Source organism: Camelina sativa, chromosome 7 (genome assembly GCF_030686135.1).
Source record: "Camelina sativa cultivar CO46 ecotype springtype chromosome 7, ASM3068613v1".
Lineage (NCBI taxonomy): Eukaryota > Viridiplantae > Streptophyta > Magnoliopsida > Brassicales > Brassicaceae > Camelina > Camelina sativa.
The window spans coordinates 28,110,699-28,126,882 of record NC_141886.1 but is presented as its reverse complement, the minus strand read 5'-3'; the positions used below and the strand labels follow the sequence as shown (position 1 = coordinate 28,126,882).

The window sequence follows — 16,184 nt, the reverse complement described above, 5'->3', positions numbered from 1 at the left end:
TTAATAAATTGAATACTGGTTTTGTAAGTTTTCTTTTCAGTACTATCTCTTATTAACTGTTGTAATTTTTTGATATAGTTTATTGTTATTTTTTTTTGCTAAATATTTGTTTTTTAACATTTTATATCATAAAAAGGTCAAATTGTTAGTTATGAACTTATGAATAAGTTTCCAAACCCAAATCTTTAAGAATAGAAAAATCCTAAAATTAAAATAAAGTAAAAAGCCTATTTGGCTCTCTCTATTAATATAACCGAAAACTAATTCAACTATTTTAATACTCCCTATGTTCCTTAGTAATCCAAATTTTAGAGGAACAAATAATTGTTGCAAAAAGATAGAAATTGTAAGATTTCTGTGCACTTTTAGTTTTTTTTTTAATCGTCTGCAATTCAGTAAATAAACGAAGGTCCGACATGAAGAAATCAAAGCAACAAAAACGATACATCCAAAAATTAATTAAGCAATGTTTTAGAATCAATTTTAGTACGTGTGGAAAAATCTAGAATTTGGATTAATAAAGAGGATGAGAAGTAGTATAAAATAGATTTTAAGAAGTTATATTTTAACAGTAGCTTTCAGTGGAGTAAATATTTTTACGGAAGTTTTCACTTTTTAATGGAGTACACACTACTTTTTGCCATGGGAAAATTTTGGATAATTTTGTTTGATGTGTAATTCACACTACACAGACCTTTGTTTGTTTTTTTTTTCAAACGCATTACCCAAAAGAAAATACTACTAACAAATTATTGATATTTACCTATGTTGAAAAAAGAAACCCGTTAGAACAAACATTCACAACACAAGCTGAGTTCGTCAACAGGAGAGGTCTCTGACTGAAAGGAAGAGATTTCTGACTCTAATAAGTTCGAGTCTTTTCTTTTCTTTACCAATACGAAAGATCTATTAGATTTTAACATTCAGAAACAAACTCTGATTTCTCTCACCACTTAGTCAGATGGAATTCCCTCCGTGCAGTTGAAAAAATCTTCCATAGTTTCAATCACAAGCCATATTTATAGAAGGCCAAGTGTCTTCAGTTGCTGGACATGCTCAGATGGTAAAGCCGGTGGCGACCATTCTGACCCTACCATTTCCTCGTCTACATCCTCGACCACATACTCCTAGAAACACCAACCAAATAAAGAACAAACAATAAAAAACATTGACCGATACAAAACCAAAACGCTACAGGAGACTGTAAAAGGTTAGCAAATTTCACCTTTGTTAGCATTCTTTTGGCGAGAATGTGGTAATGGCGCTGCCAAATGCGTTGTCCAACCATGGTTGCAACCAATACGCTATAGAATATACCGATAACTGTAAATAAACCGAGAATTACTAATGCCATTATGAAGAGTAATGGTAATCCGGCTTCCCCTGCACCTCCAAGGCAACCTCCACACTCACTAACTGCACTTGCACAGCCTTCAGTACAAGCAGTGCAATCCGCCCACATACAAATAGTTCCTGGTAGATGGCAGTCTGTGCATATCCTGCATTTTGATATTATGTTTGATAAATGGGTAAAGTCAACTCGAGCTTTAATATTTTTTGTTTTATTGTAGTTTAGCAGATAAAAGAAGAGAAGAAAAGGAGTTATCTACTTCCTATTCTTATTTCCCACTAGCTTTGGTGTAACAGGCTTCCTCTAGATTGCCTCACAATTTACAGTCTCTGATACTACATATTCATACAGAAATCACCCAGGAGCCAGGTAAGGCAAAAGCCCACATATTCACGTAAGCTATATCTTACGAAACTCTATCATGTGACCAAATGAGGAACACTTCTAAACAGGAGAATACAGATAACTTCGTTTCTTAAACAAGAAAAAAAACTGAAAATAAAAACAAAAGGAAGAAGTATGGAGACTGTACCCAGGCTGACAGCAGCAGAGACACAATTCACGGCAAGGTTGTGCTAAATCATTGCGAACTCTTCGATCGTAGCAGGTAATGAAGCATCCAGATAGACCCAGCAGAGCAAAGAATAATAAAGCTCCTGTACAAAACAAACATCATCGTGTAAATAAACTTTACACATGTAATTTTTGAGAATCGCTTGGCACAAACTTCTTTAGTAAAATTCATGAAGAGCTGTGAAAAATACAGATTTACGATTCCTAAACTCTAGTACACCTACTTCGAAAATTCTTCTGTAGTTCAAAATTCTACGAGATCCATAATTCTAAATTTCTAACAGTGCATTGCTTAACTTGATCTAAGTCTAACAGATGACAAAACCTGGCTTCACTTCCTACTATATAGAGGCAGAAAGGATATGAACAATGAGATCATCTGAGAGAAGAATCCTTACATAGGAAACCCAGATTCTGATCGAAGCAAAACACTAACTAGGACATATGTACAACAACAGACTTATCACTTCCATCCTACCACCTAAACTTTGAAGAGGTCTTTAATGAAGAAGATACTATATTATCTAGAGTATAGTTTAGATATTATAGTTCAGGATCATACCACACATGTAATAAAACGTGACCTCACTGTCAAAACCCCAAATATGACGAAGCCATGATTGCTGGTAACTATCTATGAAATAGACCATGTACGCCAATGCAGCAATCACCTGCGAGAAGATGAGTCATTTAGAGCACATGCATAAGATATATTACCAAATGAAAGAATAAAATACTGTAAGAAAAAGAAAGCACAGATGGAAACTGAATACTTACAAGCTGAACAGCAAGAAATATGGATAAAATATCACGAGTAACAAAGAAGCGAAACTTCAATGTCCGCCACTTCCTATCTCCAGCACTATGAACTCTCAGATAATATGGAGCCTTGCAAGTTGTGCAGTGTGCAAACGCAAAACCTTCCTGCAATAAAAAAAGTTTACAAGGCGTTTATTTCATTAATTTACCCCGATACTTACTAAAACACGACCACACTAATCATCAATCATGAAACATATATCAAGTCTGAAACTTTTACATCCAAAACCATCCTTCTTTAGCCTTCAAATGGTTTTCTCATTCAACAAAAACAGAAATTTACATCAAGAGGGAAGTACGTTTTCAGTTACCCTGACCATCCACCACTAATAACATTTACACAAGTCCTCAAATTAGATTGAAAAAGGAAGGGGATAACAACAAATAGTCAAGCATGGACCCAAGTTGAACTACAACGTATGAAAAATAAAAGCACCTTAATAGCTCTCCAATGATCCAAGCAATCACGATGTACATACTTTGATGTTCCTTTGCATTTGCATGGCGCAATGAAATCCCTACCTGACCATAATCAATAAATGAGCTTGAATCAACTCTTTACGGGAGTTTTATCACTACAGACTAATCTAAATCAAACCAGAACCATATGCGATCTACCATCTGTATGAGTTTCTTAAGGTCAGTGATTCATGTCTAGTCGCACCAGTGATAAACCTAAAAAGGATTCAAATTTTAATGGAATTATATCATCCGAATCACAGAACTGAGGTTTGACATATCTAAGGGCACATTAAAGGTTCTAACTTATAAGATTCCAACAGCCAACAGTAGGAAGCAACGAATCTAGCGGGGACATTACCATCAGTTTCAAGGCAGATTCGACACTGAATCTGTTCACCAGGTCCAGCTTCGAGATCGATCTCGGAAGAAGGCTCCACGATCGGCGACGGCGGAACCAACGGCGACAATTCCACTTCGTCCGCCATTCAATTCCGAAATCTGGGTAAAACCCACGAATACCCAGAAAGAGAGATGAAAACAAAAATCGAAACTTTTGTGGGCTCTGATCTCGATTTCGTTAAATTTTATCAGGAACTGGTTGGTGTTTGTTGCCGTTAAACAAGTATGTGAATTGACCCGTCACTCACCGGTTCTTCGCCGGCACACAGTGTGATGAATCTTCTTTTTCCTTTTGACCTTTTTGCCCTTATCCCTCTCATAAAAATTAATGTTACAATAAAAAAAAAGAGACATGTCTGAGCCCGGGTTCGAACCGGGGACCTCTAGTGTGTGAGACTAGCGTGATAACCGACTACACCACCCAGACTTCTTTGTTAGAGATTTAAATATACTTAATTTATAGTAAACTAATCTAGTGTTCTCTGGTCCACCCTATTTTTCAGAGGGGGAGAAAGCTTCTTCTTAGTTTCTGAGTTTTTTTTGTGGACACTGCCGTCAACGATGACGGAAGACAGAGAAGAACGTAAGAAGGAGAAGAAAGAGAAGAAGGAGAAAAAAGAGAAGAAAGAGCGGAAGGAGAAGAAGCGTCGCGAGGCTGAAGAGCTCGCCGTGAAGGAGAAGAAAATCTCGAAAAAGCATAAATCCAAATCCAAAGAGACAGAGAAACCCAAGAAGAAATCGAAGAGACACGAAGCCGAAGAGGAGGAGCAATCTCCTAAGAAATCGAAGGAGAGCAAGAAGAAGAAACACAAGAGATCGAGATCGAGATCATCAGATGATTCCGAAGAAGAGCCAGAGACTCATCAAATCGTCGATACGAAGACCGTTACGGTCCCGGTTGTTACAACAAACAACGAGTCGGATTCGAATTTTGAGTTGGATAAGGAAGACATCAAGCATCTTCTTGAGTCTTACTCCAAGGAAGAGCTTATTAACCTAATTTACAAAACCGCTGAGAAAGGTTCTAAATTGATCTCAGCAGTGTTTGAATCGGCGGATAGAGATAGCTCTCAGCGTAACATATTCGTGCGTGGTCTTGGATGGGACACGACGCATGAGAATCTCAAGGCGGCTTTTGAGGTTCACGGGGAGGTAGAGGAGTGTTCTGTGGTTATGGATAAGGATACGGGGAGAGCTAAAGGGTTTGGCTTTGTGTTGTTTAAGACGCGTAAAGGAGCTAGAGAGGCGTTGAGGAATCCGGAGAAGAGAATGTTTAATCGAACTGTGGTTTGTTGTATAGCTAAGCCGTATAATGCTGGGAAGACGCGAGAACCAGTTGAATCTGTGAAGATTGATTTAACTCATACGGCTAATCAGAGTGAAGTGGCTTTGTCTGGGCTTGATTTGGCTCCGGGACATGTACATGGACTTGATAAGGGGCATCAGCAGCAGCAGCAGCAGCAGCAGCAGAATATGCCAATGTATGCTGGACACAACATGCCCTTTTACGGACATGCTCAGCCTCCTCCTGGTTTTAATCCCATGTATGGTGCAATGATGGGTAATCAAGGTGCCATGATGGCTAATCAGATGGTTGCTGGTTTACCCAACTATCATATGTTTGGCTCGGGTATGATGAACCAGGGACTTATGGTGCCACCAAACCATATGGGGCAATATGTTGTTGATGGTAACGTTAATGGTGTTGGTGTTGCTGCTGGTGCTGGTGCTGGTGTCGGTGCTGGTTTTGATGGTGAACGTGCTTGGTATCTGAGATAAGAGAGACCAAGTGGTATGACCCTCTTCTCTGATATTTTTGAGGTCTTTTTGATTAGATTTCAAGTTATAGATTAGGCTAACGACTAGTCCGGTATCTTCAACTTGATATTTTGGGAATTGCCGAGTTTTTTTTTGTGTATCTTTATCTTGTATGCCTGCTCTTTCAAACTTACTTTTTTGGTTTCATTAACTCTGGTCTCTTTTTAAGGAGGTTTTATCCATATATGTCCCATTATTCTGAGGGAAATGTGCGTTTAAATGATGAAAACTCTTGTTCTTGGGAAGTTTCCCATTGGTGTTCTGCTCTGTTCTCATAAACTAGTGACATTTGGTCATTTATTCCAGAAGAGACCGTTACTATTGGTTTTAAGTAGTTTTGCCATCTCTTTGTTTTTGCGGATCGCAAAATCTTGGCGTTCTTCTCTATATAATGAATGGGAAGGGGAAGTGCGTTCCCTTTTGGTTTTCCCCATTATGGTCTTAAGTCGTCCTTCCTCTATACCATCAAACACACGTTCTTTTTTTTTTTTTTCTTATGTGGCTCTCCTTATGGAGTTTTCTCTTCTGTTTTCTCCGTTTTTGGTTTTATGTCTTCCTGTTCTACCATTAAATGTCTGGTCTCTATAGCTGGAGAGGAAGCTTATGGCATTTGTAGACTGTTTTGTCATAACTGCCAAAAGTCTTTCTCTTCAAGTACAGTTGGCTTGAGACCCGTTTGTAGGATCAGACATAATGGTTTAACATTCTTGTTTGAAACTGTCTTTTCAAGTATTGCCAAAAGTTTTTGAGACTCTTTTAAAAGCTTCCTGTTGATTTGCACCGTAATAAACTCGAGTTTTCTATCTCTCTAGCATTTTTATTTATATTAACCTTCCCAATCTCTTTCATCACATTTCTCTTTTCTGTTAGTGTTGACCCTTTCTCTTTTGTATTTGTGAGTGCATTTTGTTTTCAGTCGCCAAGTTTACTTGCCTTAAGATTCAAGATTGTTTTGGTTCATTGGTCCTTCGACTTTGTTTTTGTTTTCACCTAATTTATCTTTCGTCTGGATATACTATCTTTTACTTGCTCGCTCGTTATGGACAGTAGTAGAGAGTATATCTCTGCTTGAGCATTGTTATCCAGACTTTGCCAGTTTTCTTTTAAATCGGATTTTCACAATGACCAGATATGCCCAGTCCTCGATTTACTTGAGAAGATCAATTTTGTTTTCGGTTTTGTATTATGTCTTCCTCCACCAATGTTTTTACTACTGCAGCTATCCATATGAACCTACTCGTCGTATTCATCTATGGTATGCTTCAGCTGTATCAACTTTTGTTTGGTTTGGTTTTGAGCATCACTTTTTCATTGTTTTGGGATGCGTAGTGAGTTTTTTTTTGTTGTCTTTCAATTGTGAGGGCTTTGTTTTTTTGGGGGTTGTGGATGGAACTCTGAAGATCGAATAGAACAGAAACAAAACTCTATTTAAGATCTCTGGTATCGATAGCAGTCATTTACATGTGTTCTCTGATTACCACATATATATATTAGCGTTCACCAATCGCGTTTGGGAACCGCAAAATTGAACTCAAACGCGCGGTATCTGCGTCTTGAAAACCGTGTAGAAATAAATTAGAAGATAAAAAGCAAATCAAACCCGAGAAAATAAAAGAAAAACCAAAATCCCTAAAAGCTTTTAGACTTATCCATGGCGAAAACCCTAGACAAATCAAAGAAGCGAAGACTCGTGAAATCCAAATCCAAGAAACTAGATAAGAAGCAGAAGACTAGCGAACATGAACAACAACCTGAATCCTCGACGCCATATTCAAGTTCAAGCTCCAGCTCTGATGATTCTAGCGATTCGGAATCAGAGAAAGAAGAGTTCGAATACGACCCAGAAGAGCTCCGAGACCTTCTACGACCTTATTCCAAGGAACAGCTCGTCGACCTCGTTTGTTCCGCCGCGAAGATCGGTTCCTCCATCTATTCCGCCGTCGTAGAAGCCGCAGACCGTGATGTCACACATAGGAAAATCTTCGTTTATGGTCTTCCATGGGAGACGACTCGCGAGGCTTTTGTTGAACTCTTTGAAGGCTATGGTGAGATTGAAGAGTGTACCGTCGTTATAGATAAGGTTACTGGTAAGGCCAAAGGGTTCGGATTTGTTGTGTTTAAGACTAGGAAAGGAGCTAAAGAAGCGCTTAAGGAACCGAGGAAGAGGATTCTTAATAGAACAGCTACGTGTCAGCTTGCTTCAATGGGGCCTGCGGCGTCTGGGAAGGGCCATGATCAAGCGGGTCCGGTGAAGATTAGTTTAGTTTCGATTGGTAATCATGGCCAGCCCCAGCAGCCTCAAGGGCAACATATGTTTACCGGTGGTGGTATGGCTGCATCGCCGTTTATGTTAGGGAACCAGTACAATCCGTATATTGGAACCGGAATGTTGGGGAATCCAGCTTTATCAGCAGTTGGAGGAGGCTACATGTATCCCATGTTAGCCGGTGCTCTGGGTCATGGCGGTATGGGTTCTGATATGTTGTTACAGTCGAGTCAGATGGGTGGGATTGGTGAGCCAGGCGTTGGTGTTGCTGGTGTTTCAGTTCCTGGCAACTACTTTAGAGGTCAGAGTCTACCTAATACTAATGCTTATCCTGATTCTGATACCGGAAAAAGAGGGACGGGTAAAGATTCGGATGCTGGTGGTTCCTCCTTTCAAGGGTACTCAAACTATTCATGGTACGCTCACTCTTAACTTTTTTTGTGTTTATTGCAATGTCTGTGCTCATATTCTGGTTTAAATGTCTTTGGATAAGCATATGTTGCATGATTCATACATAGTAGGCGCCTAGGTCCTTTGGCTTAATTTTTGGATAAACATGGATAAGGCTTTGTGGTAGCATCGAAATGTCAGCTGACATGTCTTTACTACTTAATGTGTTGGCTTAAATGGCTAAATAAATGTTTGCTAGGAGGAACTGCTACAGGAATGAAATACCTAAATTAGGTTCTTGAGGTAGATTATCATTTTCATCTACCGCCTTATTTATTATCAATGCATCTTGCTTGGATTCAAGATTAGATATTTTTGGATGGGTGGATAATGTGTCACACCAAGCTTTTGTTTTATTTATTTTCCTCCAGTTTTGTTTGTTTTTCATTTTTGGTTTCTGTTTTCTGTTGTTTTACTTACAGTCAGCCATGGTTTTACAGTTTTGTTAGTACCATTTGTTTTATCAAAGTTACTTTCTTTATTGGTAATGGAAGTTTGGTGATGGCAGGGATGAATGTTGTTACGTTTTGGTTTGTTTCTTGGCTTATTGGTTTTAGTGTTGCACTTGGTTTTACAGTTTGATGATTTACCATCTCTCCCTCATTTGGTTTTAGTGTGAACGTTTTAAATGGACCTGTAACACTTTAGCATTGAGCTGATCTTGCTGCTTCATTCATGATTTTAGTCTTTCATGTTTTATTGTTTTTATGTTTGTCCCTTTGATTTCTTTTGTTTTTATTTTTCGGGGTTATCTGACCGAAAGGATTGGGTATTGCTCCTGTTGGCATATGGTTTCGTTTTTCGTCCTAAATCTTTTGATAAATTTATGTTTGGTTTTTTTTGTTTCTTGAACTCCAACTTTGCAGATGATGCGAGCTGAGCATGAGAATGAAAAACATGCAGTTCTGGAATTTCATTTTTAACAGTTCTTTCTCCCATCTCCGTTTTCTTCAGTTTCACTTTGTATTAACTTCCTGATATTTCTATTAAAAAGTACTTTTTTAGTTTTTAGTTTTTAGTTTTTAGTTTTTTGTATTATTTTTTCGTTCTTGTTTTATTTTCGGTTTGATTTCACTCTTGCCCGGTACCATTTGATACGACAGTCGATTAATGTCGTTGTGATTATTCGTTAAAGGCCTCTGTGCAATCTCCATTATACTGTGACTTGCTTCTGCGAGAAGGTTTGCTTCAAGAGGTTTATTCTAATCTATTGTCTAGAACTAATGGTAATGCCTTTTTGTTCCTGGGTTTACTTTTGATCACATGGATTCTCAGATGGCCTGGCTTTGTTTTCATTATTCAATCAAAGTGATAGGATTAAAATTTCTTAAAACATATATGATGACTTAAGTTGACTGTTGACCCTTGAAGCTGTTATGTGAATTTGATCACATTTGATGACCTCATTAGCTATGCATGTACATGAATAATTATGGGCGTAAGAAAAGAAAGCTGGTGCATTGGATCTGAAAATGGTTACACTAGACAAAAGTCTTTTTGGTTTATGGAACAACAAAGACATAGTCGAAGCTAAAGCTGATGTTGCCTTAAAGATTCTCTCCTCTTCAGGTAAAAAGAAACTCATAACAACTTTTGATTTTTGAGTCTAAAATGTTAAGAAGATATAAGTGGTTGTTCACTTTTTCCTCTTCTTTGGTGGCTGAAGTGCTTCCTCGTCATCTTCTTCCTCTTCCTCCTCCTCTACCTCTGCCTCCTCATCGTCCTCTTCTTCACCACCATCTTCATTCTCATCTTCATCATCATCATCATCGTCATTCTCATGGTTCTCATCATCATCATCATCATCGTCATCATTACCGTCATCCCCTTCAGGTTCATCATCATCATCATCTCCAGCTTCACCATTCAAATCAGGATCACTTACAGGTCCTTTCTTTGTCTCCTTTCCTTCTGCATCATCTGCACCGCCTTCTTCATCTTCTCCATCATCATCATCACCACCATCATCATTGTTGTTTCCATTCCCTTCCACTGCATCAACCACCTCGTATCCATTCTCTAAAACATTACCCTTCAAGACTGCGACCTGCAACTTCAAATGGACTTCATCACTTAACCAAAAACAAGCTTTTGTTTCACATGATCTTTACAAGTCAATCAATTAATAATACTAACAAGTTAACATGATATTAAATTGTTAAATGGGCCGACATGCTAAATTGGGACATGGGCTTCTTCTAGACATTAGATTTGGAAAATTTGAAAGCATAATCTATGGAATATACCTCTTTGATATTTTTTGGACCCACAATATTTATAATATATTTTTGAAGTAAAAAACTATTATCTTCATATTCCCATTAAAGCAACCGTCCTCAACTAATATAGCTATTATTATACCAATATTTTCACCAAAAGTTTTAAATTTAATTTACTTTTCCAACCACCCATTCTAAAGATGTAGTAACGCTTCGAGTCGGTCAAGATTAGTTTTCTTAACAAAAATTTCTGTTGTGTGTGAAGCGAAATATATGACAGATTCAGCACATTAAAAAATAGAATTTCGTTTTTGTAAGCTGTTTGTTATATTATATGCGACCGTAAAATACTTGTAAGGAAAAAAGAAGTTGAGAAAATTGATTTTTAAAAGAGAGAGAGAGAGAGAGCTTGCCTGAGCGAAGAGCTCTAACAAAGAGGAGACCACAGTAGCCGTTAAAGCCAAAGCGGTGCACTTCAGCACTGAAGCGTTACCAAGAACCAGAGACAACCTCAAACCTTGTTGTTCCAACTCCATTCTTTCTCTTCTTTGTTAACTCTGTATTTAACAGTTAAGAAATCTGTTAGATCTGCAATGATAACCAAGAACAAGAAAATAAAATATTGAGAGAACTTTCTTGTACAGTTCGAGAATGGAAACAAAAGAAAAATTAAGGTCTGAGAATTTCAGAAAGAAAGTGAAAATAAATTCAAAATTCAAAAAGAAAGAAAAATGGCATAAAGAATCAGAAACAGAGGAAAGATTAAGGTCTGAGAATTATAATACATACAAAACAATAAGTTGTTGACAGAGACTAACAATAACAAAAACAGAGACAATAAGGAGAAGAGCGTACCAGAGAAAGAGCTTTGAAATTGGGAAAGGAAAAAAAGAAAGAAAGAGAGAGAGAGAGAGAGAGAGAGAGAGAGAGAGAGAGAGGGAGAAACTAGAAGAAGTGAGCTCTGTTCATGAACGGAAGTGTCTTTGAGATTTGTGATCAAAGAAGAGTTGTTCAGAATCTCAGATATAGGAGAAGAAAGAGATGAATAAGAGATGAAAGAGAGAGAGAGTGAAGCTGCCCGTAGTTGTTACTACGAATCCTTAGGGCAGAACGGGCAGTGACTCTGTGTGATCATCTCCAAATTGACCTGCCACGTAAGCTAAACAAGTGTGGGCTCTCTCTGTTTAGTCATACATTTTATGCCGACCAAGATCTTTCTTCCTTCATCTATGTATAATGTAGTCAAGTCAATGGTTAGTGTAAAGAAAGGCTTTTGTAACAAAAAGAACCATATTCTCTTCTTCTTCTTCTTCTATACTTCTTTCTAATTGTTCCCTTTTACTCTCTCTCTCTCTCTCTCTCTCTCTCTCTCTCTCTGTCTCTCTCTCTTTCCCTCTTTATGCTTTCCCAAAAATATCTCCATCGTTCATTATTATCCCTTCTCCTTTAGCACTTACGACTCACATGCCTTGTCATCTTATTCTAATGCTCACTAATGATGATGATGATGGAACTTGTATACCAATATAACAAAAACAAAGATAGAGGACAAGTTTGGTTGGTTTCCAAATAAGTCATACCTGTTCTATTGTACGTACAATGGCTTGAGTTAGACCATATAAGAATTATTGGATCTTCCTTATTCTTCTCACCAATAATCTCGGCATGAACAAAACCCATCTTTGAAATGGTGAAACCTTGTTGCGTCTCTCACTATTATTTCCCTTCCCACAAGCTTGGAGATGAACTTTATAGCCGTATGGCAATCATTGCACACTCTGAGATTCTTCATGATCGTCAATGTGGTTTTATCTGGAGTGTTAATTAGCCCGAATGCAATTGCTAGTTTTTCGCTGTGGTGCCTTAGAATCTGTTCTTTAACCTCTTCTTCGAGGTCGTGTAGTACAGAAGCAGTGTCGGGAACATATCCCATTTCCTTGATCTCGTCCCAAATCTTCTTCATTGTTATGTAGATCTCATGCTTCTGTGGATGAGTCCCGTCTTCAACTCCAAAGACATGGACTTTGTGCTTCACTTCAATCCAACTAAACCCTTGTTCCTTCTTCACTCTTCCATCTTTCATGGATTTTCTTATTTTGGCAGATTCTTCCCATTTTCCGCAAGCTGAGTACAAGTTAGCCAAGGCTGAGTATGCTCCGCTGTTCTCTGGCTCGATAAGAAACAATCTCTCTGCTGCAACTTTCCCAAGATCAACGTTCTTGTGAACCCTGCAAGCAGAAAGCAGTGAACCCCATGTCACTACATCAGGCTCAATCGGCATCTTTTCAATGAACTCTAGTGCTTCCTGCAATAAACCAGCCCGTCCAAACAGGTCCACCATACAAGCGTAATGGCTAAGGGTAGGTTCAATCTTATATACGTCCTTCATCATGTGGAAGTATTGACGGCCTTGGCTGACCAAACCAGCGTGAGTACAGGCAGAGAAAACACCAACAAATGTTATGTGATCAGGTCTTAGTCCTTCCATCAGCATTGTCTCAAAGAGCTCGAGTGCTTCTTCTGCATGACCGTGCTGTGCCAATGCTATAATCATGGACGTCCAAGATACTGTATCTCTTTCGCTGCGTATCAAATCAAATGCCCGCCTTGCCGATGTAATGTTACCCGCCTTTGCGTACATTGTTATCAACGCGTTGCTGACAGAAACCGAATAAATTTCCCCTGACTTTACAGCACTCCCATGGATTTGCTTTCCATGACCTAATGATGCCAAACTTGAAGCTACACTTAACATTGCTGCAAGAGTATAACTGTTTGGTCTCTGCCCACTTCCAACCATTGATCTGAAAAGGTTTATAGCTTCACCATACAAACCATGTTGCTCGTATCCAACAATCATGGCGGTCCATACAACTACATCACGATCTTTCAACGAATCAAATATCATCTTAGCTTGATTCATATCTCCAAGCTTAATGTACCCATCAAGTAAAGCTGTAAAACCTTCGATCTTGAGATCAGCAGTTCCTCTATGTTCTATCAGTCTCCTGGCAGTCTCAACCCCTCCACACCTCGAATACATCGAGATCAAGGCGTTTAACACAATTCCAGAGTTATCAAATCCAGTTGTAACAATATGAGAATAAATCTGCTTCCCAATACAAAGTTTCTCAAGATTGGCACAAGCAGATAACACACTAGCCAGAGTGAATCTATCAGGTGACAACATAGAATCCCTCAGCATCTTGGAAAACATATCTAGAGCTCTGAGATCATACCCTCTCTGATTGTAACCAGCAATCATAGAATTCCAAGTGACTATATCGCGCTCAGCCATCAGCTCGAACTGCTCCATAGCAAGATCCATCTGACCAACCTGCATATGTAACGCAATCATAGCATTCCAGCTTGAGATGTCTCTAACCACCATTCTATCAAAAACAACTTTTGCCATCATTGGATCACCACATTTTGCATACATGTTAAGCAGTGAATTCGAGACGGAAACGTTACAACGAAGGCCAAGCTTAACGATGAAAGAATGAACCTTTTTACCTGTCTCCAAACACCGAGTTGCAGCAACCGATGCAAGCACATTCGTAAGCGTAAACTGCGTCGGCTCAATCCCTTCCTTCATCATTTCCCCCATAGTTCTTATAGCCTTATGATACTGACCAATGTTCTTATACCCAACAATCATCGTTGTCCACGAAACCGAATCCTTTTGAGGCAACCGATCAAAGAACTCACATGTCGAATCCATATCTCCTCGCTTAGCGTAGGCCGAAAGAACCGTGTTCCATGAAAAAGCTGTCCTCAGAGGCATTTCGTCGAACATCTTGCGTGCGTGAAGAGCGTAACCGGTCTTCGAGTAGACGTTCATTAGATTATTAATCAGGTAAACACTGAAAAAGAGACCCGATTTGATAACGCGACAATGGACCAGTTGCGCTGTGAAACGACCATTGGACTTGTTTACAGATTTTTGCAGGAGATTGGTGCAGAGTTCCAAGAGAGTAGATAACGAGAGTGGTACCGGAGCATTCATTGGAACTGTAGATTATAAGTTTTATCTGTTATAAAACTTATTACAACTTCAACAAATCTGTACAGGTGACAACTTTCCGGAAAGAAGAAATAAGATTCTTGTCATCAAATAGGTTTTTAAAAAAAATTGCAATATACAATATCTATAATATACAATATCAAAGTTTTTTTGTTTCAGGAAGATGTTTTGAAGTTTCTATCCAACTTTTAGATTAGTTTAATATTTTATATTATTATTTCTAGTTGAACTTGTTAAAAGTAAAAAATTTTTAATTTGCGTGCTTTAGTTAAAACATTCTATATTTTGAAACGGAGGAAATAGTATTTTTGCAGCAGTTTTTGCTCAAAAATCGGTTTTGGAAAGTTTTTACATTTGGTGACATTTAATGCTTATATTCATATCCAAACAAGTTTAGTTAATTCTTTCTATTATCTTTATAACCAAACAGAATTAAAATAATTTAAATATCCATATATAATATTCTATAATTAATATAGATATTTAGAAGATTTATTCTAAAAATTATTCTCCTATCATCTTTTATTTTTTAATTTTAAAATTTAAATGTAGTGAATCATCATATAATACATAAAGTTGATAAAAATGTATATTTTTTCTTGCATATATTGTGATTTTTTTTTTAAACGAACATATATTACTCAATTAATATAAAAAGTGTGTGTTCAACATACATATATAGTAAATTTACCTTATATAGTTAATTATAGAATTTTAAGAAGTTTATAATTTATAACTGATATATCTAAACTTAGTAAAAAAGTTTAAAATTATGAATATTTAAACATATTAAATTTTTAAAATAACACAAACGAATTATATTACATGACGGGTTATATGATATTACATAATTGAATTGATAATACTAAAAAATAAAATATCATTAATATGATACTTCAATACATGTTAAATCCATATTTTACTATTTTAAGAACATCAATATAAAATATATCGAATCAAACTGATTTAATTAAGGTTGTATTAAAAAAAATTGTTGAGCGGTATACCACTAATTATATACTAAATCACTAAAATTAACCAAAAAATTACATTAGCAAAATTAGTATTAAAATGGTACATTAAAAAAATAAAAATAAAAATAAAACTTGCCCCATTGTATACCGCGAATCATAATCTAGTTTGAAATATATATTTCCTCCAGTTTTAAAATAGTTGTCATTTTAGGTCTTTCAATTTAACTGTTGTTTTCGCTTTCTAATGTCATTTTTACTAAAAAAAATTATCTTATTAAATGAATAAAAAATTAAATTATTTAAAATTCTAATAATCAAACTGGGGTGGTTTGCGAGAATAATGTTATTCGATAAACTTCTTAACAAACATATCACCACTATAAGTGACAAAATTAATAATGTAAAAGAAAAAGTGACAAAATCAAGAAACTACTAACACTAGAGGATGTTAAGAAGATCATATGAGCTGATATATCAATGAGAAACAACTAAATTACAATGCAGAAAAGTACAAGCAACTGGGATTTTGACAAATCAATGGTGCCATAAATAATTTCTCCAACGCTATCTAACTCGATTAAGGTACACCAAATCTCATTCCCTTTCCCCAAAACTCACGGGCCGTTCGATATGACACTTGAGAGCCAAAAATATTAAAATAAATTTATTGACAATTTTGTATATATATATATATATTTTTTTTTTTGGTCAACTGGTATTATATTTCATTAGAGTAGTTTGTTACAGGTTGCAAATGTTCAGTTATAAGAAAGGAAACTTATGCAACAGAACTCTACCCAGCTTCTTTTTCTAAATTACACCCTTT

The 16,184-nt window shown here is 37.0% G+C and overlaps 5 protein-coding genes and 1 non-coding gene across 8 annotated transcripts; 2 read left to right on the top strand and 4 right to left on the bottom strand.

The window, feature by feature from the left end:
• Positions 1-736: 736 nt before the first annotated feature.
• Positions 737-3,962, bottom strand: LOC104702755 (uncharacterized). Its single transcript, XM_010418666.3, has 7 exons — positions 3,564-3,962; positions 3,180-3,265; positions 2,702-2,848; positions 2,487-2,595; positions 1,884-2,007; positions 1,226-1,499; positions 737-1,127 (listed from the first exon to the last, which is right to left on the bottom strand). Exons 1-7 carry the CDS (start codon positions 3,688-3,690, stop codon positions 1,020-1,022), a joined length of 975 nt encoding a protein of 324 aa, XP_010416968.1. The 5' UTR covers positions 3,691-3,962; the 3' UTR covers positions 737-1,019.
• Positions 3,958-4,031, bottom strand: TRNAV-CAC (transfer RNA valine (anticodon CAC)). Its single transcript has one exon. It is a non-coding gene; the product is annotated as a tRNA-Val (tRNA).
• Positions 4,032-4,124: 93 nt separating this feature from the next.
• Positions 4,125-5,667, top strand: LOC104702754 (UBP1-associated proteins 1B). Its single transcript, XM_010418665.3, has one exon. The coding sequence runs from the start codon at positions 4,166-4,168 to the stop codon at positions 5,381-5,383; it is 1,218 nt and encodes a 405-aa protein (XP_010416967.2). The 5' UTR covers positions 4,125-4,165; the 3' UTR covers positions 5,384-5,667.
• A 1,169-nt stretch (positions 5,668-6,836) lies between these two features.
• On the top strand, positions 6,837-9,272 carry LOC104753931 (UBP1-associated proteins 1A). Its single transcript, XM_087459581.1, has 2 exons — positions 6,837-8,104; positions 9,005-9,272. Coding segments are annotated over exons 1-2 (1,032 nt in total). The 5' UTR covers positions 6,837-7,073; the 3' UTR covers positions 9,006-9,272.
• Positions 9,273-9,577: 305 nt separating this feature from the next.
• Positions 9,578-11,504, bottom strand: LOC104753929 (uncharacterized). 2 transcript variants are annotated; one of them, XM_087459582.1, is made up of 3 exons: positions 11,213-11,504; positions 10,771-10,914; positions 9,578-10,185 (listed from the first exon to the last, which is right to left on the bottom strand). In XM_087459582.1, the coding sequence occupies exons 2-3, from the start codon at positions 10,891-10,893 to the stop codon at positions 9,775-9,777; spliced, it is 534 nt and encodes a 177-aa protein (XP_087315708.1). In that variant the 5' UTR covers positions 10,894-10,914; positions 11,213-11,504; the 3' UTR covers positions 9,578-9,774. The 2 variants fall into 2 exon arrangements, with proteins under 2 accessions (XP_087315708.1, XP_087315709.1); XM_087459583.1 differs by having other exon boundaries at positions 10,771-10,945; positions 11,213-11,411.
• Positions 11,505-11,856: 352 nt separating this feature from the next.
• LOC104702752 (pentatricopeptide repeat-containing protein At2g22070-like) lies at positions 11,857-14,496 on the bottom strand. Of its 2 annotated transcripts, XM_087459580.1 has the most exons (2): positions 13,874-14,496; positions 11,857-13,694 (listed from the first exon to the last, which is right to left on the bottom strand). In XM_087459580.1, exons 1-2 carry the CDS (start codon positions 13,913-13,915, stop codon positions 12,006-12,008), a joined length of 1,731 nt encoding a protein of 576 aa, XP_087315706.1. In that variant the 5' UTR covers positions 13,916-14,496; the 3' UTR covers positions 11,857-12,005. The 2 variants fall into 2 exon arrangements, with proteins under 2 accessions (XP_087315706.1, XP_087315705.1); XM_087459579.1 differs by having other exon boundaries at positions 11,857-14,483.
• Between the last annotated feature and the right edge of the window lie 1,688 nt (positions 14,497-16,184).